The sequence below is a fragment of the Ailuropoda melanoleuca genome, chromosome 7 (assembly GCF_002007445.2).
Source record: "Ailuropoda melanoleuca isolate Jingjing chromosome 7, ASM200744v2, whole genome shotgun sequence".
NCBI classification, from domain to species: Eukaryota; Metazoa; Chordata; class Mammalia; order Carnivora; family Ursidae; genus Ailuropoda; species Ailuropoda melanoleuca.
In genome coordinates, this window is record NC_048224.1 from 14,210,543 (window position 1) to 14,237,739 (window position 27,197).

At 41.3% G+C, this 27,197-nt stretch overlaps 1 protein-coding gene across 5 annotated transcripts; it reads right to left on the reverse strand.

Annotated features, from left to right (window-relative positions):
• Window positions 1-98: 98 nt before the first annotated feature.
• Window positions 99-27,197, reverse strand: LOC100472171 (cyclin-dependent kinase inhibitor 2A). Of its 5 annotated transcripts, none has more exons than XR_004626479.1 (3): window positions 26,931-27,197; window positions 2,571-2,859; window positions 99-300 (listed from the first exon to the last, which is right to left on the reverse strand). XR_004626479.1 is itself a non-coding variant. In XM_034663980.1 (3 exons), the coding sequence occupies exons 2-3, from the start codon at window positions 2,854-2,856 to the stop codon at window positions 275-277; spliced, it is 330 nt and encodes a 109-aa protein (XP_034519871.1). In that variant the 5' UTR covers window positions 2,857-2,859; window positions 27,030-27,161; the 3' UTR covers window positions 99-274. The 5 variants fall into 5 exon arrangements, 4 of the variants coding, with proteins under 4 accessions (XP_034519871.1, XP_019652700.1, XP_034519870.1 ...); XM_034663980.1 differs by having other exon boundaries at window positions 2,553-2,859; window positions 27,030-27,161; XM_019797141.2 differs by having other exon boundaries at window positions 2,553-2,859; window positions 26,931-27,064.

The following is a 27,197-nucleotide window of genomic DNA, read 5'->3' on the forward strand; positions in this document are numbered from 1 at the left end:
CCTGCAGTGTGCGAGGCTGGAAAGAGGAAGTGCCCACATAGGCCTAAAGGACTTGTTCCAGAAAACTCCAACCCAATAATAAAAAGGCAGAAACAGTGTTTTTTTTTTTTTACCTTTTATAACAATGTATAAAAGAAAATTTAGGGGAAGGTGAAGGGATAGTAATATGAAGCCTTTTGATAAATGACTAAGGCGGCAGGGAAGAGTTGGGTGGGGTGGGGGTAATCCACTTTCATTGATTGAAGATCAAACCATTTTGAGGTGTCTTTAGATCTCAATCATTCTTTAAGTCCGGGCTGTCTGCAGAGGGCAGAAAGAAAACACATTAGAAACTAGAAGTCAAGGTTGTGGACCCATGCCGCCTTCCTCCCATGGTCTCCCACCTGGTATTCAGACACTAATGAGCAAGGTTCTCAGAAAGCTTCGCTGGCCTCTTATCAATATCCACCACCCCTCAGCACAGGGTCTGTCCATCAAAGCTGGACCCTGCCAGCAGCCCGACTCCCCGGCCTCGCTGATTCCGCATCGCGTCCACTGCGCGGCTGGCTGCTCGGGCTCGCCGAGCTCCGGGCCCGCCAGGCGAGGGCAGGGAGCACGCGGCCAAGCCACCGGCGGGCTGGCGAGACGAGAACCCCGGTATATAACTCGTGCTGAGGCATGGCACACAGCGCCAGATGCTGGCCGTGAAAATACCGCCTTGCTCTTTCTTCGCGTATCCGCCGGCGTCTCTTGCATCTGACGCGGAGCGACTCAGCCACACGCGTAAGCTCAGGGCACCTGAGGGGCCAGAGCGGCTGGGCACTATAGGGACATTCGGTTCCAGCCCTGTCGTCTTACTCCCCAGGCTCCCTCTCCCAAACCTGCGAATGGCTTTCTAAAATTTCTCAGACAAAAAATCCACGTTTCAACCTAACATCCTTCCTCTCTGATCTCGCGCTGTGCTCGCTTCAGCCCGCCTTTCTGTCCTCCTAAACCGCCACCGTCTTTGCACTTGAGAGTGTCTCTGCCTCCAGTCGCTAATCTCTTTTCATCAGTCAGGCTCTCCGACAGCTCTAAGCCCCTCTTCCCATTCAGACTTCACTCTTATCCATCACATTGGTTTTACAAACTAGCTCTCTGAAAATACGTTTATTGCTTAAAGTCTGTTTCCTAGAACGTAAGATCTATGAGGGCAGGACTGCGGTTTTGTCTCATTCACTTTAAGTCCCATCCAAAATGGAGCTGATTATGTAGTAGGGAGGGAGGGAGAAAGGGAGGGTAGGAGGAAAGGAGTGGACGGACTTGTGTGCTTGGGTCAAATCTCTTAGTTTTGCTTATAAAGGGTTGCTCTGTTTATTTGCTTGTGGCCCATTTCAGTCTTCTAATCTCTCCTCTTCAGCTCCTCTGCCGTTCTTGCTCCGCGCAACCGGCCCTATGATTGGCCCTTGGCCCCTCGCCCCTCGCCCGCGCTGTGTCCGGATGCGAACTTCAGTTGGTGGAGAGAGGGAGTGGGCAGGCTAAAGGAGATCTTCGAGCTTCCCACGCCCAAGGCACAAAATTCGCTGCATCTCTGGTCCTGGGCTCAGAGTGAGTCTCTCCCCTCTGTCCTCTCAGGCCCCACTAAAGCCCAGAGGGTCTAATGCCCCAATTCTGAGCCAAAACGGGATAGATCTTAGTATCTTCAAAGTCATGGTTTACCTTAAATATTCATATATACATATATATATATGACCATACATATAATGGTTTCCCTTTATATGGTTCTCATATGATTCTCATATATATAATGGTTCTCCCTTCAGAAAAAATCAGTAAAGTTGGTACTTCAGGCAGGCAGGACTGGAGGTGGAGAACGGGGTCCGCAAGAGAAGAAGGCTTTGTGGTTGGAGAAGGAGAAGGCAAGAAGGATCACAGGGTCATCTCCCTCACACAGCAATCTCTCTCGCAGAGAAGAAGCAGCTTAAGAGAGGGTCTCTGTTTCTCTGAGAGTGCAGCAAATCCCCGTGTACAGACTGCCAGGGTTGGAGAGGTCGCTCTCCCTTGGGCAGCTCTGGCAAACAACACCGCATTGAGCAGAGGGTGGGATTTAGTTAAATTTTGCAGTAGAGTTGGGGGTGACAGATTTCTGCCGGACCATGCCATACGCAGATGCTTTTGGAAATAGGTTGGTCCAGCTACCTAGGTATGCTAATGCGGAAACTGAGGGTAGTGGAGTGGATGCTGCTGCCTGCTAGTTTGGAGGAAGAGGGGCCAGGAGACTTCCTGCCTCCCCAGTCATCAGTGTTCCACAGTGTAGAGCTTGAGCTCCAGGAAGGGTGAGTGTTTGCGGGAATAGGGGAACAGTTTGTAGGATGGGTTTTTACTGTGCGGAAATCCATCTAGGCTATTTTCTGTCCGCAGCCAGAGCGAGGCGCTGTGATTGGGACAGTGGGGTTGTCTTAAAGGGTGGCATTGTGATAGCTGAGGCGAGACCCAAGACCCTGCTCTCCTGGAGCCAGCTTTCTCTTCTGAAAAAGGAGTGCACTGGGCTGCAGAAACTCTCTGAGTTTCAACTCTTACAGCTGCCACCTCACCTGCCGGGCCTTCCGCACCTTCCATGCTGGCGTGGCTACCAGCTTCAGTGCCCCCCGCGGCTGCGCGCAGGTACCCGGCGACAGCGCGGTGGCCCCGCTCCTCAGCCAGGTCCACGGGCAGGCGGCCCCAGGCATCGCGCACGTCCAGACGCGCCCCGGCGCGGTGCAGCACCACGAGCGTGTCCAGGAAGCCCTCCCGGGCCGCGTCGTGCGCAGGTCGGGTGAGGGTGGTGGGGTCGGCGCAGTTGGGGTCTGCGCCATGGAGCAGCAGCAGCTCGGCCACGCGGGTACTGCCCATCATCATGACCTGCCGGAGAGAGCAGAGTGGTCAGGGTGGGGACGGGGGGCAGGGGCAAGATTAAAGAAACTATTTGTGAAGCTCCCACACCGTGCCCATGCCGGTACAAGCCACAGGAGTCTAGTTACTCTCTATTTGCCTTCAGTTACCAACTCCCTTAGCCAGGTCTCCTACTCATTCCATTTTTCTGTACACAATGAATTGCATTGTATTCTCCAAACTTTTGCAGAGTTCCAGCCACAGACAGAACACTGCCAGGGGCACAGACAATAGCAAAAGGGTGAGGGACAAACTGGCTTGAACTACAGCCTAACCTCCTGTATTTCCCCCCTCATTTTGATACAAAGTTATATAAGGCCCAGAGATTTTGTATGGTTTTCTGCTGTATATCCAAGCCCAGGACATGGTAACTGTTAAAAAGTGAAAATGAAAACAACAACAAACCTTTAATTCTTGTAAAACTTTTAATCTACATTTAGCCTCCCAGAATGTTAAAATTCACCGTCTTATTAAAGTATGAAATGAGCTTTGTCTAACCAGCCCCCCATCTTCCTTCTTGTGGTAAGCTAAATAATGCTCCCAAAGATGTCTACTGCTTCACACTTGCAGGCTGTGAATATATTACCTACATGGGAAAAGAGACTTGGCAGATGTGATTAAATTAAGTACTTTGAGGGAGATTAATGTGAATTGTCAGGATGGGCCCAAATGTAATCACAAGTTTCCTTATAAGAAGGTTACAGAGGAAAGATCTAAGAATGGAGGTCAGAGAGAAGATGTGGCGGCCATGAGCCAAGGAATGTTGATGGTCATTAGAAGTTGGAAAAGACAGGGAAACAGATTCTCCCCTAGAACTCCCAAAAGAAATGCAGCCCTGTGGATCCTCTTTAGACTGCTGACCTCCAGAACTACAAGATAATAAATTTATGTAGGTTTGACACATGAAAGTTGTGGTAATTTGTTACAGCAGAAATAGGAAACTAAGAAACTTCCCAAATTTACACCCTGAGAGTTCATTAAACAGGAGGTGCTCCCCTCATTTGGTTCATAAATCATCTTTGAAACAAAGTCATTGCACCAAAGAGGAATCTTTAAATAGTATCCACAGTCACAGCAACCTTAAAATTTGAGTGTTGCGTGGTGGACAGTGAAAGCAGACGATTCTTTTTTAAAGTAACCATTATTTGGTTATATTAGTTAGACAACAGTGACTGTATAAAGAGAAATTCCTTGTTTTTAATTACATTCTGCATTAAACATGAATTATTTAATTTCTCTAAACCAAGGAAACATAGTAAGTTATACTAGAGTGGTTGATTCTTGTCCTGGAGAAAGTGAAACTGATTTAATTTTTAAAAAGAGAGAGAGAAAATATGAGTGAACCAAATTACAGCTACAAAAATAAAAACTATTGCAGTGGATTAGGACAATTCACTGTTTTAAAATAAAAACTGGGAAAGCTCTCATACCATTACTTATTTATGCAAGACTTTTAATAGATTATGGCGTCAATTTCTAGAACAAAGGGGCCACGCCCAAGGATGCCAGAATCTTTTGGGGGCTTTACTGCAAGTGCCAGAGCTAGAAAACACATGTCTAAAACCTGTTCTTAGAAGAAGTCAACTTCCATGTCTATATATAATGCAGGTGAAAATATAGTAGATGAAACATTCTGCTTATCCAATGAAGCACTTCATCATTTAACTGATTTTAAAGGTTTTCATTATATTTTGCAGTATTAAAGTATGAAAGGAAACCTAGCATCTAAATATTTAAATCTAAATAGCAATCCAAAGCAAAAAGAAAAAAATCAAACAATGAATATTTGTAGTGCTTAAATCCATTTGATAAGACATTAAGTAATTAAAATTTTCTGTAGACTACTTAGCTTTATATTAAACACAAGTTTGGTTAGGATTCTAAACCAAAATCATGCCCCCTTTTCTCTATGTTATCTTCCCTATTTAAAAAATTGTTAAAACTAATTATCCAACTTTCTTTTTTCTTTTTTTATTTAAACGAAGTCTCTTCTAACATATTCCAGAACTTCAAGTTCAAACTCACAGTCTCGGAGCAAAATTTTAAAGAAATTAGGAATCATGCATGCATTCCTTTTAAAGGACTCATGCTTTCCTTTTACCATCACACAACCTCTCTCCTTTCAAAATCTCTTCACACTTCAAATCCCAAATAATCTCAAGTTTTAAGGCATTTTGGTTTCATTTTTATATCTGTATTTTAAAGTGTATGAAATTTATCCTATGTAGCATAGTTTCAGGAAAGGAAGATTGACTTGTGAAATCTGTGAAATTGCAGGTACAGTTACTTTCCTTTGTTTGTTATTGCTGGAATTTGTGCAGTAAGCCTTTGTTTCACATACATTTTATTTTTCAGAATCAGAAATTGCTATCAACACTGGGAATACAACTAGGGTGGTGACTGCCAGGAAGAAATCGTTTTTGTAGTCTGGATTTAGGAAGTTAGTGAAGGCAAACAACAACGACAAATACCGAACACCCCCCACCCCCACCCTTACCCACAACTGGAGGGAGGAGGGGAGAAACGACATTTTCTGAACAGTGAGGAATTGAAAACTCTATCTCAAATAAGTTAATCTATAGTAAGCAAGTTAAAAGTAACAAAAATAATAGGAGATACCTTCAAAATGGTAACTAAATTGAAATCATTTCAGGCACGATCACACTAATGTTTTTCTTCATGTATGTCTGTCTGTATTACCTAAATTCTTAGAACAAGCATATATTTTCCTTACGTGGTTTAAGTAGAAATAAACACAATATATAGCTGCTTCTGAATAATTTCAATTGATATTTATTCAATTTACACAACAGAAGGTTTCCACTGCAATCCCCCACCCCAAAGGAAGATGATCAGCTCCCTTCGGGGAATCTGTGAGCTGGGGGCTAGTGGGCCCAACAAACCTTTAATTTCTTTAAAATCTTGCTTTTTACCGCAAACTTTCGCAACCGTGTATCAGATAAAGAACACACCTCGAACTATATTAACACGAATAAGTTCACCCCCCTCCCGCCCCAGATCTCCACACCACTCTAGGGATCTGCACTCCACGTGCCTCCTCATTCCTCTGTGGCTTCCTAAGCCCCCAGGACGTGGACACCGGAAGGTCTCGGCTCCAAACTCCACCTGAGAACTCATCAAGAAGTCTCCCCTTACCGAGAATCGAAACGCTAGCCTGGTTCCGACTCCCTTACAAACCCTGTGCTCCCGAGTCGCCGCCACCCCCTCCTCCCGCGGCAGGCCGGCTCACCCACCTGAATCGGGCTCCGGCCCTGGCGGTTCCGCGCGTTGGGCGGCACCCCAGCCGCGAGCAGCGCCCGCACCTCGTCGGCCCGACCCCGGGCCGCGGCCGTGGCCAGCCGGTCTGCGGAGGGCTCCATGCTGCTCCCCAGCGCTTGCCCCCTGGCTCCCTCCCTCCCTCCGCCGCTGTCGGGCGCCAGTGGCCCGCCCCAGCCTCTCGTGACCAGCCCGCTCCTCCTCTCCCCTCCTCCGGGGCCGGAGGAAGCCACCCCCCGACTCTGCCCCTCGACTCCTCCTGCCGGAGTCTTTCCATCAAGGAGAGCGCGTTCTTCTGTTTTCCCGAGGAGGCGCCCTTTGAGCTGAACTCGCCGTGAACGTGACACCCCCTGAAGTCCACGCGGGGCCTTTGCTGTCACGGTTCCGCGGCTCGCCCGGGGGGTGGGGCTGGCGCGGGAAGCCTGACAAAGCCGTGGGGGAGGGGAGCCCTGGGCCCCTCGGCAGCCGCCCCCACCTCGCGTCCCCCTCCCTCTCTCGGGCGCTGCGCTCCCCCGCCCCCAACGGAGACGCTCGTGGTCTCAGAGCGAGTTCACTCGGTTAGAGCGACTTCGCTCTCCTGTTTCCTTCCTCCCCGGTACAACCCCTCGCATTTGAAAGCCGCACAGGATTCCTAACCGCCAATTTCGAACCAGGGTGTTTGATGTCGCAGGCGAAGTATTGCTTCCTCTTTTAATCGGAAGAAACAGCTAACCCTTCCTCGCAGTCAGAGCCCTGCCGAGGATCGGTATCACCGGTGCCACTACGAGGCTTCCCTACTTTTAGATAACTCTCCCCCTTCCACCATTCAACACCTGGGTTCGCATGCTGGGTCCACCATGCCAGAAATCCTTGCGCAAACATTCATTTTGGAGAGTCTGAGAGCCTTGCCGAGGATCGGTATCACCGGTGCCACTACGAGGCTTCCCTACTTTTAGATAACTCTCCGCCTTCTACCATTCAACACCTGGGTTCGCGTGCTGGGTCCACCATGCCAGAAATCCTTGCGCAAACATTCATTTTGGAGAGTCTGCCCACCCGCCAGCAGCCTGTCCTCACTGCGCGCGCGCGCACACACACACACACACACACACACACACACACACACCTGTAGAATGGATGACGAAGACGAAGGATTCCCCTCCTTGTGCAATGCCTGATACTAGTGCCTTGTGTAAGGGCTGGCTCGGAGAAGATGAGGTCTATTTAACGGGCATGATGGAGATTTCTGCCAACAAGCAGATAGGAAACTGGCGAGAGAGTCTTTGGGCTGATGACTCTGTTCTTAATAAATAATTACTCCTAGACCAGAAAAAAGCGCTCAGAGCTCTAGAAACAGAGTTGCTTAGTGAATCAGAGTCTATCAAGATCACAGCGAGGAGTTCAGAGCGAAGGGCGCCTCCTCGGGAAAACAGAACAAAGGCCCTCTCCTGGATGGAAGGACTCCCGCTCCTCTCCCGTTCCCCCCCAATCTCTTCTTCCTACTGGAAAAACCTCACAATTATCTTAGTTATAAAATGGGAGGCTAAGAGTGGTCCCTACCTCATAGGGCTGTTGTGAGTTTTAAATGAATTGATGAACATACAAGCATTTAGAACAGTGAGGCACATCTTAAGCTCTTCAGTTTTCCATTTTGAGGGTTCTCTTACAATCTTGCTGTGAGGCACAGAGAATAAAATGCTTTGGATAGAATTATGAATATTATATGAAAGGGAAGGCCAAGAAGACTGGCCACCCTCATGTTTAATGAAAAGTTAAACAGAGCTAAGAGTATAATAAGCAAAAGAAAATCCAGCACGGTTCTATTTTTTCCTGTGGTTATTACTTTTTTCCTGTGGCTAATATATTTTAAAATATATATTATTTTTAAAAATTGGATCGTTCAGGCTTTGCCGATCCCTTAAAGCACATGCTTAATCTGCCTACTAGATAACACAGCTCTACTCAAAAGCTATGTTTTTTTTTAAAGATTTTATTTATTTATTTGTCAGAGATAGAGACAGCCAGCGAGAGAGGGAACACAAGCAGGGGGAGTGGGAGAGGAAGAAGCAGGCCCATAGTGGAAGAGCCTGATGTGGGGCTTGATCCCACAACTCTGGGATCACGCCCTGAGCCGAAGGCAGATGCTCAACCGCTGTGCCACCCAGGTGCCCCTCAAAAGCTATGTTTCAATCCCTAGTTGACTTCTCCGCAAGCCCCCCAAATACTTTCAGTTGCTGTTAGTTCAGGCAAAACATGGAGCTTTAAAATGATGCCAGTTGGGAAGCCCCCGGGTGGCTCAACCGGTTAAGTGTCTGCCTTCAGCTCAGGTCATGATCCCAGGGTCCTGGGATCTGGCCCCAAGTCCAGTCAGGGGCTCCCTGATCAGTGGGAGCCTCTCCCTCCACCTCTCCCTCTACCCTTCACCTCACTCATGCTCTCTCTCTCTCTCTTAAATAAATAAATAATAAATAAAATTTTTTAAAAAATAAAATGATGCCAGTTAAGGGGCATCTGGCTGGCTCCATCTGTAGAGCATGTGAGTGTTGATCTCTGGGTCATGAGTTTGAGCCCCACATTAGGCTTAGAGATTACTTAAAATAAAAAAAAAAGATGCCAGTTAAAACACTTATGGGATGTAAAATCTGTTCTAAAAAATAAATTTCTGTGCTTTCTCTATTTTCCTTCAGGTACCTCTCAGTTATCTGGGCAACAATGGTGTGGGAAATTCAAACTGTGGTTGAGAACATAAAATTCTTTAATGTAGCTTAAGGTATGGTATGATAGGGAAGGGGAGAATTGTGGTTGTGGTATTGGGAAGGAGGGAACAGATTTCTCTTACTGTGTCTGACTTTTAGACCAGTATCAAAATTAGTTTCCATCACTAAAATAATGGCTCTTAATCTTGGAGCAGGGGGAGTAGGTCTTTGATAATCTGTTGAAAGCTATAGACCCTCTCCTCAAAAAATAAAGTATGTGATAATTTTTTAAACTAGTGTGTTAATTTGCATACATATTTTAAAAAAGATTTATGTATTTATTTTCGAGAGAAAGAGCTCACTCTGCACAGGCAAGCGAGGGATGGGGAAGAGCACAGGGAGAGGGAGAGAGAGTCTCAAGCAGATTCCTTGCTGATCTGGGGGTGGGGGTTGATCTTATGACCCTGAGACCATGATTTGAGCTGAAATAAAGAGTCAGATGCTTAACTGACTGAGCCACCCAGGCACCCCTATTTGCACATGTATTTCTGAATATAACTTTCAGGGAATTCAGAAACTCTTCTAAAACTCAACTACGGATTCTTACTTGAGAACTCATTAAACTCTTATGCAATATATTGGACTGCTGCTGATGAAGGAAATGCATGAGGGAACCATATAAAACAGCCCTTGGATGAATTATGTACAGACATGGAAGTTTATTTTTTCCAAGAACAGGTTTTAGACAGGTATATCCTATCTCTGGCACTTGCAATAGAACTCCCAAAAGATGATGGCATCCTTGGTGTGGCTTCTCAGTTCTAGAAATGGATCCCATGCTCCATTAGAAATCTTGAGTAAATAAGTAGTTAATAATAGTGTAAAACTTTCCCAGCTTTTCTTTTAAAGAACCTAACATACTCCTAATTTACTCTTCCATATCAGCTCAGACCTGAGGGCCAGTGTCTCAGAAGAAACAAAATATGAAGTCCAGGATCCTGGTGCTGGTTCTTCCAGCCTCAGATTGCCCATGTGTAAAATGGAATCATCATATATGTCACAGGTTGATTAAACGAGTTGATGAAGCCGAAGAGCTTTCTGAATCCTATACTTTGTTACATATTGTTATTATCATTCCCTAACTTACTTGTCTTCCTCCTTGAGAATGTCACGGCCTTATTTAGGTTTGTGCTGCCTTGGCAGTTTTGAAAATCTATGCTATGAAATTTAAACTGGTTTCAATTTTAATCCATTTTTCAAGGAAAAAAAAAAGACTAACACCCGTTCATTCATTCAACAAACTCAGAGGCTAAGGGTGGAGCATGGTGGTGTGGGGTGTTAAACATATGGGTTCTAGAGTAGGACCGCCTGAGTCCAAAGCTGTCCTTTTCATTTAATGCTCTATAACTTTGAACAAAGTTACTTACTGCATCTAGGTTTGTTTTGCCATCTGTATACATGAGATAATAACAGTACTTGCCTCAGAGTTGTTGTAGTTGTTAAATTGGCATCACATGTAATGTGTTTTGAAGAGCAAAGGGAAGCAGAAGGTGACACAAGAAAATGAAAAGGGAACCAAACTTCTGGTGGCTTCGGCAGAGGCTGCACAGATGCTGAAGGCTGACCCGAGCCTTGGAGAGAGGAGTAGGAATATAAAGACGTGAAAGGAGGAGAAAGACGTTCCAAGCAGAGGTGAGAATCTGTGAAAAGACATAGACGTTTGGGACCACTGAAAATAATTCACTGGGATGTATGGTAAGAAGCTGGAGAAATAAACTCCTGGAAAAAGAGCCTTCAGAGAAGCCTGGGGAGGACTGCTCGGATTGTCAGAAGGAAAACAAGGGGTGGATGGGATGGCAAGGAAGTGGGGACACTATGTGGACTATTTTTTCCCAGCTTAGCTGTGATAGTTCACAGCAATGTAGGGTGATGGGAGGTAGGCGAAAGGAGGGAGGGGGTCTGAGCACACACAAGGAAAGGTGCCAGGTGAAGAGAAGGACAGCTAGAAGAGAAAAAAGGGAAGTTGAGGACCCAAGCAAGATAAGGTATTTCTGAGGACCCGAGGTCCCTAAAAAGTCAGGGAGAGATGGAATACAAGGCACAGAGAGCAGTCATGAATTCAGACGCAGGAGATATAACTAGATGTGAGAAAGGAGAAAAGGTCAGCGCAGGGAGGAAGTTGAAGCACTTCCTTTCATGAACGAAGAGGCTGGCTTGTTTGCAGTGAGGATAGATGGTGGGTTAGGAAGTGAGAGTGAATGGCATATCTGATAAAGGGCTCGTATCCAAAATATATAAAGAACTTATCAAACTCAATACCCAAAAAACAAATAATCCACTTAAAAAATGGACAGAAGACACGAACAGACATTTCTTCAAAGAAGACATCCAGATGGCCAACAGACACACGAAAAGATGCTCAACATCATTCAGCATCAGGGAAATGCAAATCAAAACCACAATGAGATGTCACCTCACACCATTCAGAATGGCTAAAAATTTTTAAAAGATTTTATTTATTTGACAGAGAGAGTGCAGCAGAGGGAGAGAGAGAACCAGCAGGGAGCCCGATGTGGGGCTCAATCCCAGGACCCCAGAATTGTGACCTGAACCAAAGGCAGACATTTAACTGACTGAGCCACCCAGGTGCCCCAGAATGGCTAAAATTAACACAAGAAACAACATGTGTTGGTGAGGATGTGGAGAAAGGGGAACCCTCTTACACTTGGTGGGAATGCAAACTGGTGCAGCCACTCTGGAAAACAGTATGGAGGTTCCTCAAAAAGTTAAAAATAGAACTACCCTGGGGCGCCTGGGTGGCTCAGTTGGTTAAATATTGGACTCTTGATTCCTGCTCAGGTCATGAGTCCAGGGTTGTGAGATTGAGCCCTGCATGGGCCTCCAGAGTCTGCTTTGAGATTCTCTCTCTCCCTCTGCCTCTACCCCTCCCCACCTCTCTAAAAAAAGAAAGAAAGAAAGAAAGAAAGAGAAAAAGAAGAGAAAAGAAAGAAAAGAAAAGAAAAAAAGAAAAGAAAAGAAAAGAAAAAAAATTACCCTATGATCCAGCAATCATACTACTAGGTATTTCACCCAAAGAATACAAAAATACTAATTTGAAGGGATATATGCACCCTGATGTTTATAGCAGTATTATCTACAATAGGCAATTATGGAAAGAGCCCATGTGTCCAGCAACTGATGAGTGGATAAAGATGTAGTATACACACAAACACACACACACACACACACACACACACACACACACACACACACACACACAGAGGAATATTACTCAGCCATCAAAAAGAACGAAATCTTTCCATTTGTAATGATGCAGATGGAATTTAAGAGTATTATGCTAAGGGAAATAAGTTGGTCAGAGAAAGACTAATACCATATGATTTCACTCATATGTGCAATGTAAGAAATGAAACAAATGATCATAGGGGAAATAAAAGAGAGTCAAACCAAGAAACAGACTCTTAACTATAGAGAACGAACCGATGGTTACCAGGGGGAGGTGGGTGGGGGGATGGGTGAAATGGGTGACGGGGATTAAGGAGGGCACTTGCTGTGATGGGCACCAGATGTTGTATGTAAGCAATCATACAATCACTAAATGTACACCCAAAACTAATATTAGTGAATCAATAAATTGTACATCCACAACTAATATTACACTGTATGTTCACTAACTGGAATTTGAATAAAAATTATGTTAAAAAAAAGGAAGTGAGAGTGGTGAAGATTTAGAATCTCTGTTATGAGGAGAGAGGGATGGGCTGAGTAGGACTTAGAGAAATATTTCATCAGCCTGGAGAACACAGTTGAGGTTGAGACCATGATGCTGCAGGAGAACCTGACTATTTTACTTAAAGAAGGTCTTGCAGTGATGCCACCCCAGTAACCCTACAAATCAAAGAATTTGGTGGAAAGGGTGGGGAAGTTTGGGACCACAGAAAATAATTCACTAGCATGTACAATGAGAAGTTGGAAAATAAACTGGAAAAAAAAAGCCATCAGAGGAGCCTGGGAAGGGCTGCTCATATTGTCATTTTAGATGTGACCATTAATTTAACACATCACCAGAAAGAGATAAAAAGCTATTTGAGAAGATGGTATCTTGAAATTAGGTTCTGGTTCTGACAAGGCATTGTGGGATTGGCAAGGTCTGAGAAGCACTGTGTGCAAACATATCATATGATAACATTACTTTATTGGGAAAATAAAAGGTGTTGGAGAAGTAGCTCTGAATTGGGACCAAGTGACAGTCCTGATGTATTTTCAATGTCCATATCTTTAAAATGAGATCTATTTTGCCCTATTCTTTATACTTCATGAGGTCATTATATCAAGTGAAACACACACAAAAGCTGTGTTTAAAAGCATATATCTGTTTACCATATCCAGCATTAGTGTTTAAACAGTTGCCCAAAATATAGCTTGAGGTTAAAAATAAAATATACATAGAATATCTCTGGAAAGATACAGAAAAGTCTGTTAACTGTGGGGGAAAGAAATGAGGAACTGGGATGGACGTGAGACTTTCTTTTTCACATTCTGCAACTCGTAATGTTTGAATTTCGTACTATGTGCATACATTAACCATTCTGATTAATTAAATGAACAAAATACATTTATTAGACAAGTAAGAGTTGCCTTTCTGAAAACCATCATTCATAACTTTGACAAAGAGTAACTGAAGACATATACTGTATGTCAGGCACTTGGCTTTAAGCTGTGGGTGCAAAAAAAGAAGGGTCCTTTGTCATGAGGGTGTATTGGTAACAACCATCAATATGTTTGCTTCTCTGGAGGGGGAAGGTGGTTTTGAAATGAGAAGAGCCCTTGGGGGGAGTCTACATTAACAGTGTAGGAGAAGGAAAATGCATTCTGATAACTGACACCTCAGACCTGTGTAACTAGGGAAAAGATGTATTTCAGGTTCAGGAGAGGATCCCATAATTAAGGAAAGTTTCTTAGGAAATAGCTTATTAGAGCAAGGTATGCTGCGTAAAAGAGCTTCTGGACACAGCTGGGTTAAGTCTGAAGAGATGGGCTCAAGGATTGAATGCTGGGTACAACAGGATTATTTGAAGACTAAGGCAATGGCAGAATAATTTCACGCATCCCCTTTAATTTAGAAGAAGTTAATAATGTAAGGAAAAGAGAGCCCCAGGCCTAGTTCCACCACCTCTCACCTTGAGCAGGTCATACTTTATTCTGGCTTCAATATCCCCATTTACAAAGCAAGTATATTAATGACTGTGCCTCAAAAGATTATTGTTCAGCCAAGAAACATGCTCCCCCCTTGAACTGTCCTTGGTAAGAATTCTGAGGGTTCAGTGTCCACTCTGGGTATTTTAAATGGGAAACAAGGACTTCCTTACATGAAAAATGGCAAAGAATTAAATACTAGGCTTTCCTTTAATTATTTATCTTCCACAAGAAAAAAAGGTACCTTTAACACGAAAGGGAGACCCCTGAGAAAACAGAGCAGACCTCCAGACAAATTTGCTGAGAACAGGGAATCCAGGATTAGCTCTATGGAAAATTCAAGATGGAGGATGTTTCCTTCTCCCTTGTAATATTCTCTAATTAAATCCAGTGTAGCACAATTATTGAGTGTTTTCTATAAGTAAGGCACTCTTTTAGGGACTCCATGACATCTCTGTTCACTTAGAATGACCATAATTTTTTTCTTCCTGCTCAGAATAACCATAATTTTTTTTTCTTCCTGCTCAGACAGGACTTTGGCAAGGAACACAAAACTCTAAATGACTTCACTTATTATAAACTTGATGCGTAATTATAGGTAAGTCACAATTTTTCAATCTTAGTTTCCAAAGTATAAACTGGGTATAGAATCTGCAGTACCTATCATCTTCCCCAGATCATTTTAAGGACAACTTAGAAGTGTATTACATATTATATAGCAGATGTCTTTTCTAAATTGTGTGTAAAGCAAATGTGATTTTAAATCTATGTAAGTTGTTTACTATTAGAAGTATCTATAGAGAGGTGCCTGGGTGGCGCAGTCGTTAAGCGGCTGCCTTTGGCTCAGGGCGTGATCCCGGAGTCCTGGAATCGAGCCCCACATCAGGCTCCTCCGCTGGAAGCCTGCTTCTTCCTCTCCCACTCCCCTGCTTGTGTTCCTTCTCTCGCTGGCTCTCTCTCTCTCTGTCAAATAAATAAATAAAATCTTTAAAAAAAAGAAGTATCTATAGAGTGGGTTCTTATGAAATGAGGAATCTTTACAGCTCATGAAAACAATCATACCAGAATTCAGCTGTTTTGTAAATGTCTGCTTTGCATATTGAGAAGTTTCTGAGGTGAATTACTTATATCTATCTGTCGCTATTTGGCCAGTTGAGAAAACTAAACTATTAGCATAGTTTATGTGTATATGTATGTCTGTCTATATATCTATCTGCAGTATGTATTTGTGTGTATGTGTATAATTTGTTTACCTGCACAGATATTGAGAATTAGCCTCATCCTGAGGAACAAAATAAGTAATAAGGTATATAATTAGAGGAGAGTCACAGACAGAAATAGAGACAATAGGAAATTCATTCGAAATTGCCAAGAAAATCATAATGGCTACCATTTATTGAACTCCAACTATGTGGCAAGCATTAAACAGCTTTGCATATATCATTTCTAATCCCACAACTGTCCCATGGGATAGAGAGTATTATCCTTCCTTCACAGATCAGAAAAGAAGCAGCCCAGAGTGCTTAAGGAACAATGCACAAGGAGATAGAATTCAAACTCAAGGTTAGCAGTTTTGACTGAGAGGTCCACACTTTCCTTGGTATGTCTCCCTGTTGACTGATTTGTACAGTATATAGCGGACAACTCAGCAATGCTTTCTTTTCTTTGAGAATTGTGCCCGCAAGCAGGTGGCAAATCCTGGACCAGGGTGACAGGATCTCTACTTTCAGGAACTACTGTGTTTCTGAGTGAGGTATTGATGGTTAATAATACACATAATGACAGAAATGTGGATCTTGATGTCCTTTCAAAGTCACTTAACTCTATCATTTTTGAATAATTTTTTCCTGATTATAGTTCACACATGTAAAACATTTTTAAGGAATGAGATTATAAAGAAAGTGAAAAATTACACTGCACAGAAGCAATGACTGTTGACATTTTGAAATGTTTTCTTTCTTTTTCCTTGCTTAGTTCTTGTATATATGGTATAATTCTGAAGTAAGCTTTTCCTCTCACTTATCATTAAAACATTTCCCTAAATTCCCTAAAAAATCAGTTTACAACCACTACTTTTAACAGCTACAATACATTCCACTGAGACAATGTTATAGTTTACTTAGTGATGCCCCTGTTGTCAGATATTTTAGGGGTTTCTAATTGCTACAATAAATCGTATTGCAGTTTTTTTTTTAATATTTTATTTATTTATTTGACAGAGATAGAGACAGCTAGCGAGAGAGGGAACACAAGCAGGGGGAATGGGAGAGGAAGAAGCAGGCTCATAGCAGAGGAGCCTGATGTGGGGCTCGAACCCATAACGCCGGGATCACGCCCTGAGCCGAAGGCAGACGCTCAACCGCTGTGCCACCCAGGCGCCCCCGTATTGCAGTTTTTCAAAAAGGCTCTTTCAATATAAGGCTCTTGCCACATATTACAAATTTGTTTTTCAAAAAGCTACCCCCTTGATTTATAGATAAGAAAATGGAGGGGTGGTACATTGCCATGGGTGCACAGTTAATAAATATTTGTGGCAGGTCTTGAAATCAATCCTCTCTCCATAATTTTTCTGTGGCTACAGCTATTTACTCTGACTTGGACAGACGTGGTTGGTGAGAATGTCAACCATATCCTTAATAGTCTTGGAGACACAAATGAAGCATGGTAATGAAACAATCCCAGTCTTGATACTCTCATAGACCCAATCCCTCCTTTACTAGCTCTATGGGCTTGAATAGTTATGGGACCTTTTTTTTAAAATTCCAATTCAATCCATAAACATATGGTGTAATAGTAATTTCAGAGGTAGAGTTCAGTGATTCATCAGTTGTATATAACACCCACTACTCATTATATCATGAGCCTCCATCTTCCCACCTCTCAAAAGTGAGGAAGATAAAGCTTACCTCATAGGGTTATTATAAAGAATTAAAGAATGTCAGATATATAAAAATCTAAGCCTGCAGTAGGCTCTTAATAAATAGAACTTTTTTTTGGAGAATAGATAAGACATTTACTATCCTGTTACTCATTTAGGCCATCAAAGTCAATTTCCTCTGGGGTATTTGTGTTGTTGTTACTATACATTCTGGTGGGTACCTGTGGTTTGAACAAGCCAACTCCTTTCCAAAAGGTGTGATTAATTTTGTCTTCTTTGAATTCTAATCCCCTGAAAACAGAGCTTCTTCATAATAAAGTTGGCTGTGTTAAAACAAAAGAGCTTGCACAAAAACCTTCATTAAATCATGGAAACTAACAATGAAGCAAGTGAATGTTCAGTGTTTGCCCACATTCATTGTCACCCACTGCCATTCCTTGGTGTGCAGTTCAAATACCAGGTACAATGGGGAAAGTATAGGCAAAATTGAGGGATTATAAAGTTTATCTTTTCTAAACCTCTATTCCCAACCTCCCTCTTTTTCCTACTGGTGGGATAGATTTTCTCTTTTCAAACACATGTTGCCCTCTTAATTGCTAAGCATGAACACATATACTATTCTTTTTTTTTTTTTTAAGATTTTATTTATTTATTTATTTGACAGAGAGAGGGAGAGAGAGAGAGCACAAGCAGGGGGAACAGCAGAGGGAGAGGGAAAAGCAGGCTCCCTGCTGAGAAAGGAACCCAATGTGGGGCTCGATCCCAGGACCCTGGGATTATGACCTGAGCCAAAGGCAGATGCTTTACCCACTGAGCCACCCAGGCGCCCCCATATACTATCCTATTTTTGCTTATGCTGCTGATGTATGTATGTGCTATTAGAATGCAAAGAAACTATTGAAACTCACAGAGAAATACTATTGTATTAAGTTTTCACTCTTGGGGGTGGGAGTTGACTGTTCATGGTTGACTGGATATAGCAGTGACTTAGGATATTCTAATTTCAGGGTGAATCACTTAAGTTGAAGCTTTCTTCTTCAAATGGAGAACTGGTTGCCCTCTTAAGAGTAGCCTGCCTTCTTGGGGCTCTATATCCTACTGTTATGTTCAAAACTTTTTTTTTTTTTTGCTCTTCCTGGACTTCTGAAGCCACAATGTTACCTGATATTATAAAAGATTATAAGAAATAATTCTTGTTTTGGATGGCTCTTCTTCAAGTGACATTCTTCACCTAATATGTGATTAAACTCCTCTGGAAGGAATCAACTTCATAATGATATGTAACAACTCTGAATAAATCAGGAAATGCTTCCTATTCATGTTAGCACCTTTTACTTATAGATGTAACATCTCCACTCATGTTTTCCTTTGAGTTTCTGGGTTGAAAGTACAGCTTTATATTTTTCTCTCTCATGGTTAAGATGATAACTTCCATACTTCATTTTTAAAAAGGCAATGATTACAGGACACATTTTACATTTACTCTGCACCAATTTTATACACCTAAGTCAATTTTACCTTAAGGAAGTTTACATAATATGTTTCATCTTTTTGATATCCTCCTAAATGTAAATAATTTCATGCCACCTTCCAAGACAGAGATTCTGAAGGTTTTGAGGATGACTTTAATGTTTCTACTCCTCTTTCCTTGCATTCTCTCTCTCTCTCTCTCTCTCACACACACACAGGCAGAGTTCTTTATATTAAAAAAAAATTTTTTTTTTACAAAATTCTGTGCCAAAACTATTGATTCAGATGTTCAGACTGGTGACAACCTTCTGAGGAATTAAAAGTCTACTACCTCAGTGACCCCTCCAGAAATTATTATTATATTGAGTTTTTGATAACTGAAGGCAGGTCAATAACTTTTTTCAGCTTTCTAAAACTAATTTGATTTCTCATCTTAGAAAACAGAGGTTCATGAATATTGTTTAATATCTATTTAATGATTATGAATACTATAGTTCAGAGTCATACTGTAAAGGCCATGATATAGGGCTCCTGAACAGGTATGGGTTTTAAAAAGTAGGCAAATTTACACTGATTTCACATGACACCTTGGACTGTGGCAGGGATTTGAACTGATAAATATATTTTTATTATGATATGTATATTCTTTAAAGTGGATTTCAGGAATTTCCGCTAATCTGAATAATTAAAGTAAAATTAAGTAGGCACTTACTGTAAAAGTAAACTAATGTGCTTTCAAGGGCATAGCTTCATTTGGCACTTTAACAACAACTGACAAATGTATGCCAACTGAAAGTTCCTAATGTATCTTTACATATACTATTATATCTAGTTTTATTAGATGAATACTATAGGCTACTGTCTCAGGTTTACAGAAGAGAAAATGCAAACACTGAGTATTTTAAGTACTTAGTCCTAATGCTACACAACTAGTAAGTAAAGGAAACAATCTAATCCCAGATCATGTATTTCAAGAAAGTGACTTTTCTGCTTCATGATTTAAGTGATTCCTATGCTTGTGCATAGATTTCCCATTTATTGCTCTTAAGTCAGAGTGGGAATAAATAACTTATACTTCATATATATGCATATAAATATATATATATATAAATACATATATACATATATATACATATGGAAATTATAAAGCGGTAAGTGGTTAAGTGCAGGCATTTGGGGCAAGAAGCACACCCAGTTCAATTGTACATGAGTTACTGGTAAATGACTTTTGGCAGACCATACAACAACTTATCTGAACCCCAGTCTCCAGTTTATAAAATGAGAAAATAAAATCTCTAAAACAGAAGAATAATGTGACAACTGAATGAGATGGTGTGAGTTGATGTGCTCTATTACTGTTAAGCTCCTTATAATTATTTTGAAGGAATAGAGAAAGCAAACTTGACCATAGGCTTTTGGAAGAAAGTTTCAATAAGCTTCTTTTAAAAATCATGTCCCATAAAATATATTCAATTTCAATTATTCAGCATGTAAACTGAATGGAGTAAAATTGAAAGTGTCCCATGTCCTATGGACATTTAACAATTATTTCAAAGTTAAAATGTACTATTTGTTCTACAGGTGAGACAGATTTGCAACTGGGGGGGGAGTCATTGTTCTTTGGATGGCTGCTGTTTCTTTAAATTGGGTGAAAGAGTTGTACAGTTGCTGAGTCAGATGATCTGGCAGCCTCGGAGAGTCAGAGCAAGAAAATGGTGGCACTCAAAAAAAAAGAAAAGAAAACAAAGCATAAGCTTCCCTAATATACCAGCAAAGCAGATATAACATTAGACAAATTGTACTTTAAAGGCAGAAAAATTATAATTTAGAAGGCAAAATATTTTAGTTTTTCTTATAATGGCTAATTATTTTTTAGCTTACATTAGTTGTATATATTTCCTATCTGGTCATTGTGCTTTTACAGAGATACAGAGACCCACAATTTTTGTCCACAAGTGCTTTATTCTGTGATGGCTACATTTTATTGCAATTTTGCCTTGATCAATAAATTTAATTTAAACCTGTGGAACATTTCTTTGTTTTGTTTTCCCTCTCTTACATAATTTTAGATTGTCGTGTTTACCAGGCTGGTTTCTGTTTGGATAATAAAATGAACTGCAAGAAATCCCTTATTATCTATCTATTTGTCTATCTATCCATCTATCTAGAACTATTTTTTCTTTGTAAGCAGGGGTAAGTATGTATAGTGTTTCAAAAAGATAAAATATCATAAATGTCTTATGTGGAAATTTTCTGTCTGGTGCTACAAGCTTTAACATGCAAGTATATCCTGTTACATCCTTCCCCTCAAAATGCGTTCTGGTGGTAAAAACCTGGCATCTTAGAGATAATCTTCCAATTCAGATGAAGGATCACATAATAATAAAGAGTCTCCTTTATTTAGTAAAACAGCTCCTTCATTGATTACTGAGACTCTCAGTTCTTCCTGGGACCCAAAGTGTGACTGGCTGATTCTAAATTTAAATCTTACCCAAAAGCTGGGCCCTTGATTTAAAAATAAATAAGCAAAAATAAGGCTTCAAGAGCCACACTGTCCATATTTGCCAAAGGATGTTGCAGAAAGGCCACCTGTAACAGAATCCCCCTCAAGTGCTTTTTAAAATGTTGATTCTTGGGACTCAGAGCAAATATGCTGAATTAGATGTTCTGGGAGTGAGCCCCAGAAATGTGTATTTTTAACAGCAGTTCAGGTAATGATGCTGCCGATAGCCCTTGCCTTAGTTAGACTTCTCACTAATCTCATGCTTAAATTAAGAAAGTAAAGGCATATTTATTTACACCACTCTGATTGCACAATTTTATTAGTTTCAATTTGTTTAAGAGATTACATATCTTTGTTCATATAGTTCTGAATCTCTACAAAACCTTTCTTCCTACTGGCTTTGAAACCATTCAAATAAATTCTGACTTTTTTTTTTAGGTGAAGGGAAAAACTGAGATCTTGTTGAAGAAGAATTAAAGTCATTTGTGATAAAATTTTTATATTTTCATGAACAGAGTCATTATGTGACTTACAACATAAAAAATAAAAGTCAACTTATTTTTTGAAGGACCTCTAAGGCATTGGAATTTTAAGTCTTGTGGTTGGTTTTAGTTTTTTCCTCTTTTATTACTTCTTTCTGATTATGTAGGTCTGCCCAATTGCAGCAATCATTCTAGGGCTTATGAAATAAATAACTGCACTGACAAGCAGAGATTTTCTTCAATTTTCCTTTCTCTAAAAAATAAATGCTACTGACACTTAGTAAGTTCAACAATTGTCAATGTACGTGTTTTTGCTGACTACCCATTGAAAAATAGCGTGTATTAGGATATGGTGAATCTCTGCGGGTCCCAAGTTGGAGGGCATTTTCTAAGATGGAGGAGAGCCTTAAAGAGAGGCCTTCTTTCCCCTACTGAACAAATCCTTTATTTATTCCCCAGGTTTTCTCCGTTGGTTGGCTTACTGTCATAGAAGTTGGTCTTTTTTAATACTTACTTTTTTTTTTTTTTTAAACGGAGGGCAAGTTCTCAAACACAAGGAAAGCTGCAGTATGAGAAGAAAACAGTTGAGAGAAGAATTTGAGGCAAATTCTTCATCACTGGAAAAATACTATGGGTCATTTTCTTTACCATCTTGTACCGCGGACAGAGGAACAAAGAGGAGGAGGCCTTTTCCATACTCTCTGGTCGCCACCTGGCGCGGAAGGGATTGGTTGCCGACTTCTGGGACACTTCCCCCATGGTGTCTGGGAGTGAACCTCATCTATTCCCTGATCCTCTCCTCCAGAGGAAGGGGTTAGCCAGTTCCAGGCTGGGGAGGTGACCAAGAGACGTCCTCTGTCCTACCTTGCACCTCTCCTGAATCCATGAGGCCCCCTCGGACTCCGCCTGTCCCCACTTCCTCCTCCATCTAGTGAAGCACCATTCTCGCTCTACGTGTGACCCCTAGTCTGTTACTCTGATTAAATCTTACTTGAGGAAATAGTTGGGGTGTGGGGCGAGGCCCAGGCGCGGCTAAAAAGCAAAACGGGTGCATTCGTGGAGTGTGGCGATCAGGAGGCCATGCCTCTCAACTCTTGCTAGAGGATTCTACCCCAGCTGCTAATTAAATTTCCGGGATCCGCATCGTCTCTAGGAATTGAGACGGTGGGGAGCTAGGGTCCAGGAGGCTGGTTGCAGCCGGGAAGTGGGGGAGGCGAGGTCCGAGCCCCTTTGAGTCTCGCTTCCTGTTGGCGGGCTCTTTCTGGGGTGCTGGGGAGGCCCGTTGCATCCCCCGCCCGGCTCTGGGAGGTGGTGAGCTCCAGCTTGAAGTGGTCCGGAGAGGGCTCGTGAGAGGATTCCTAGAAGGGGGCAAGTTATGTGACAGGAGGCCTAACACCCAGGGACAGCTGTGCATTTATCGTCTAGGTAAAAACGAAGTAGGTTGTGAATAGGCACTGGCGTGCGTTGGTCTGAAATCACAACTCTCTCTCGTGCTTCCTCCAGACTTTACAAGAACCTTCTTATATATGATACTTGCACAACTCAGTTTCCTCACTGCCTCCCCCAGTCTAACGCTAAGCAGGCTTTAGTTCATCCCTAACGTATGGTCATTTCAGGCTTCGAAAATGAGCTGTATTTTTTACTGGCGATGGTCGTGACACTTTGGAAAACTCGAAAGTATAAGGAAGAAATTAAAGATGACCAATCCCAGTCCCCCCATCCTAAGGAAAGCACTATAGATATTTATAAATAGGGTGTGTGTGTGTGTGTGTGTGTGTGTGTGTCCAGAGAGAGGAAAAGAGGGAAAGCAAAAATAAGAATTGTTCTCTGCTTTGAATTTTGAAAAAAATCACCTAACTTTATAATGTAATCATTTCACATTCTATTAAATATTCTTCAAAAATGATTATCTATAATATTCCAGAGTCCAGAATATTCCAGACCATTATAGCAGAGTATACTTTTGTGCCACAATTTAACATCTTATTGCTAGAATTCAAGGCAATTTTCAATTTCTGGTTACTATTTATCTGTCTATCGATCTTTGTCATAACCTCTCTTTTGCTGGATGATGCCTACCCAGAGAATAATTGCATAAGATGTATGAATATTTTTTTCTGATTAAAAAAATATTTTTAAAGTAAACTCTATGCCCTATGTGGGGCTTGAACTCACGACCCCAAGATCAAGACTCATGTGCTCTAGGGACTGAGCCAGCCCGGTGCCTCCAAAAATGTATGGATATTTTAAAAGTTCTTCATACCTACAATAAAAATGTCCTTGCCAGTGGGGTGTTTAAAAAGTGCATTAGCCTCATTAGTCACTAAACAGATACCATATTAGTGATCATTATGTGAGAAGGAAAATTTTGAGATCTGTAGCTTTTTAAAAAAGCTATTCAAGACTATAACTGTTTATTTAGAAAGTGAAAGAATATCCGTTGTTTACATAATTTAAACTGCAGAAATAAAGCACCACAAATTTTTTTCTCAAGTTAGATTTTGCAGCAGACAGAAGGATTTTCTGGCCTAAGGTGTTTTAGTATGGAGGGGCAAGTGAGATTGTTATGCTTCTCAAAAAGGATAAAAAATTAAAAAGAATAAAAATACTGGGTCAAATATTCAGCCTTCCTTTAAGAAAGTATTTTTGAGATGATTTGGATCACTTTACATAGGAGTCATTCACATGTTGGAAAAATGGTTTCGCTTAACTCTACCATGGTAGTTACTAGTGATGAACTAACATGTAATTAAAGAGAACTATAAAATATTATGGACATAGACAAGGTTATGTCCTCCCTACCTTAGGATGACAATGGACTTTTTAAAATTCAAGAGTCCCCAAAGAAGTAAATGAATATTAAGTTTTGGTTACTGAAAGTGTCATTGTTTCTTTAGGACAGAATACAAGCTGGGGATCAGGTACACATTGGGAATAATGGTTTATGCTGACTGTACGGTGCTGACCTTGAGAGAACGCTATGTTGTTAAAGGTGATAAAAAACCCTAAGGGTTCCCAAAGAGGAGTAAACAAATGAATACTTCATCTCATAAAAATACAACTGTTTTGTAAACACACCAAGGTAGAAGTAACAAATCAATTAATGTAACTCATCAGGCATGTGTGAATAAAAAACTAGTAATATGGAATTTTATTATATACATTTTCCAGTCATATAAAATAAAAAGTCATAATGAACATAGTTGCAGAAACCTTAAAAATAAAAAATTATTACACCTTATATGTTTGTATTAGTATTAAGTAATTCATACAAATAATTTTTTAGCATTGTGGTTCTTAAGAAATTGAGTGAATCCCAACATAATTACCATCCATATATATTCTTAAGTCACTATAACCATAGGCATAATATATATTTATGTGAAAGATATAATCGAACATCATTTATAATTAATACTTCCAAATGTCACATGTATCTGTATAATTTCACAAATAAAGTTGGATAATTGCACAACTTTTTAAGACACATTCTATTCTACCTAAGTTATGTGTCCTGTCTTCAGATATTTACTAAAAATTGGACCAGGGGCACCTGGGTGGCTCAGTCATTAAGCATCTGCCTTGGGCTCAGGTCATGATCCTAGGGTCCTGGGATCCAGCCCGCATAGGGCTCTCTGCTCAGTGGGAAGCCTGCTTCTCCCTCTCCCACTCCCCCTGCTTGTGTTCCCTCCCTCGCTGTCTCTCTCTCTGCCTTATAAATAAATAACATCTTTTAAAAAAACAATTAAATAAGATAAAAATTGGACCAGATATTTACTAAAAATTGGGCTTTTCAAATAGTCAATACATTTTAAAATAACTTTATATATTATTCCTGAAAATTTTTTATACTTAAGTAACAAGAAATAAATGGCTACTTTCAATGAATCTATTATTTTTATATTTTTAACATTTCATAAAAATATAAAATGAATACTGTATTTAATACACTATTACATTGTGTATTCCTAAAATATAAAACACATAATTATGAGATTTACATAGATTAAAATTCTCTACTTTGTTATTATAGATCCAAGAAGCAACCTAATAGTTTAAGTAAAATAGCTTAAAGTAGAGAGTAATAGTAATAACTCTGATATTCAAAAACATATGGTGGCTAAACGTTTGCTGGTCAGAATAAAGCACCATAAAACAAACAAACAAATAAACAGAGTCTTATTAATGTTTTAAAATGAACTGAAGTACAGCAACATAACATGAAATCTTTTACAAGCTCTTACTAATTGTTTTAAAAAACTGAACTTTCATAATAATATGAAAAAGAAAATGTGTATTTACCCTATAAATTGTAAATTTTAAAAAAGATTTTATTTTTAAGTAATCTCGACACAAACGTGGGGCTCCAACTTACAACCCTGAGATCAAGAGTTGCCCGCTCTACCGACTGAACCAGCCAGGCACCCCTGCTTGTAAATTTTTGTAAATTGAGGCACCGAACTAAACACCCGTAGTTTTAACAGTTTTACATTTACATGACAAAGGCCTATAAACGTTACAATAAAAAAATAATTCCTCTTTCCCTGGCCTTTGCTTTTTCAAAACATCTATTCCCGGGGAAAATGGATGCCCCAAGTAAGGTCACAAAAATGAAGCCTCGTTAAATTGCTTTTAGATTTATATCCAAATTCTACACTAGGATTCTGCATATTGTAGCAATATGTATTTTCAATTATTCTGGTTATAGGAAATTACACCGAGTAAAGATTTGTCTGATCTGAGGACAAAACTACCTAGGATTTTGTTTTTCAGTAAGTAGGCCTCATTTTTTTAAAAAAGTGTTAATTGTGGCCTGAGATGATTAAAATATGATCGGTTGTGATTTCTCAGACTCACCACTGTAGGTCTATTTTTTGCTAAACATTTTGCTAAGCATCATCCCGAGCAGTTTGAATCAGTTAGGGCTCCAAATATGAGATCTCCACCTTACCACCAAAGCCCAACTCTCTACTGACCACAAAAGCAAGTGCTTGCTCCTTTGATGGGTGTTTACTATTTCGGGAACTCACACCATGTGCGAGCCCCCACCCTGGAACATCCTCCACCTACTGTAAGGAGAGAGGGTCGACCTGGCAGGAGCGAAAACAGGTGACCCCCATAAAACTAAGACCGTTAGTAATACTTTCCTCCAGGGCGAAATAAAGTGCCCTAGAAACACACCTTCACTCTGTGTGTGTGTGTGTGTGTGTGTGTTATGTGGAGGGTGTGTGTGTGTTTACTGACTCCCACCCAGGAAATTCACGACTGACCGACTTCTAGGGTGAGTTTCGAATCTCCCGGTGCGCCCCGGAGTTTCACGGCAACGAGGAGGTGTGCGAAGGGGGCTCTGGGCTCAATAAATTGGGAGCACCACCGCACCTCTAAGTAACTGTAACCCGAATGGGGAAAGAGGGGAGAGATACCCCTAGAAACCTCCTCCTCCTATCCTGGTCCGGAAGATGGTTTATCTATATTAAATCTTACCAAACAAAATCTTCCAAGGGCCGCCTGCGCCCGGGACTTTTCGAGGCCTTTCTTACCTGCTCTTCGAGGATGCGGCTGCTGCGCTCTGCGACGGCTCCTCACTAGCTTTAACACCAGGGCCGCAGCGGCCCGCACACCCGGCTCTGCCCACTCACCCGCTGGCCGCGTGATCCGCACCACAAAAGCCCTCACTCGCGGCGGGCCACCAGCGCGCCGAATCCGCACTGTGATCAAAAACGCGCGCACCATACTCTCGCCGCCGCCACCTCCGCTGTGCTCCGCGACCGCTGCGCCGCCTTTTGGCATCAGAGGTAGGCAGCGCC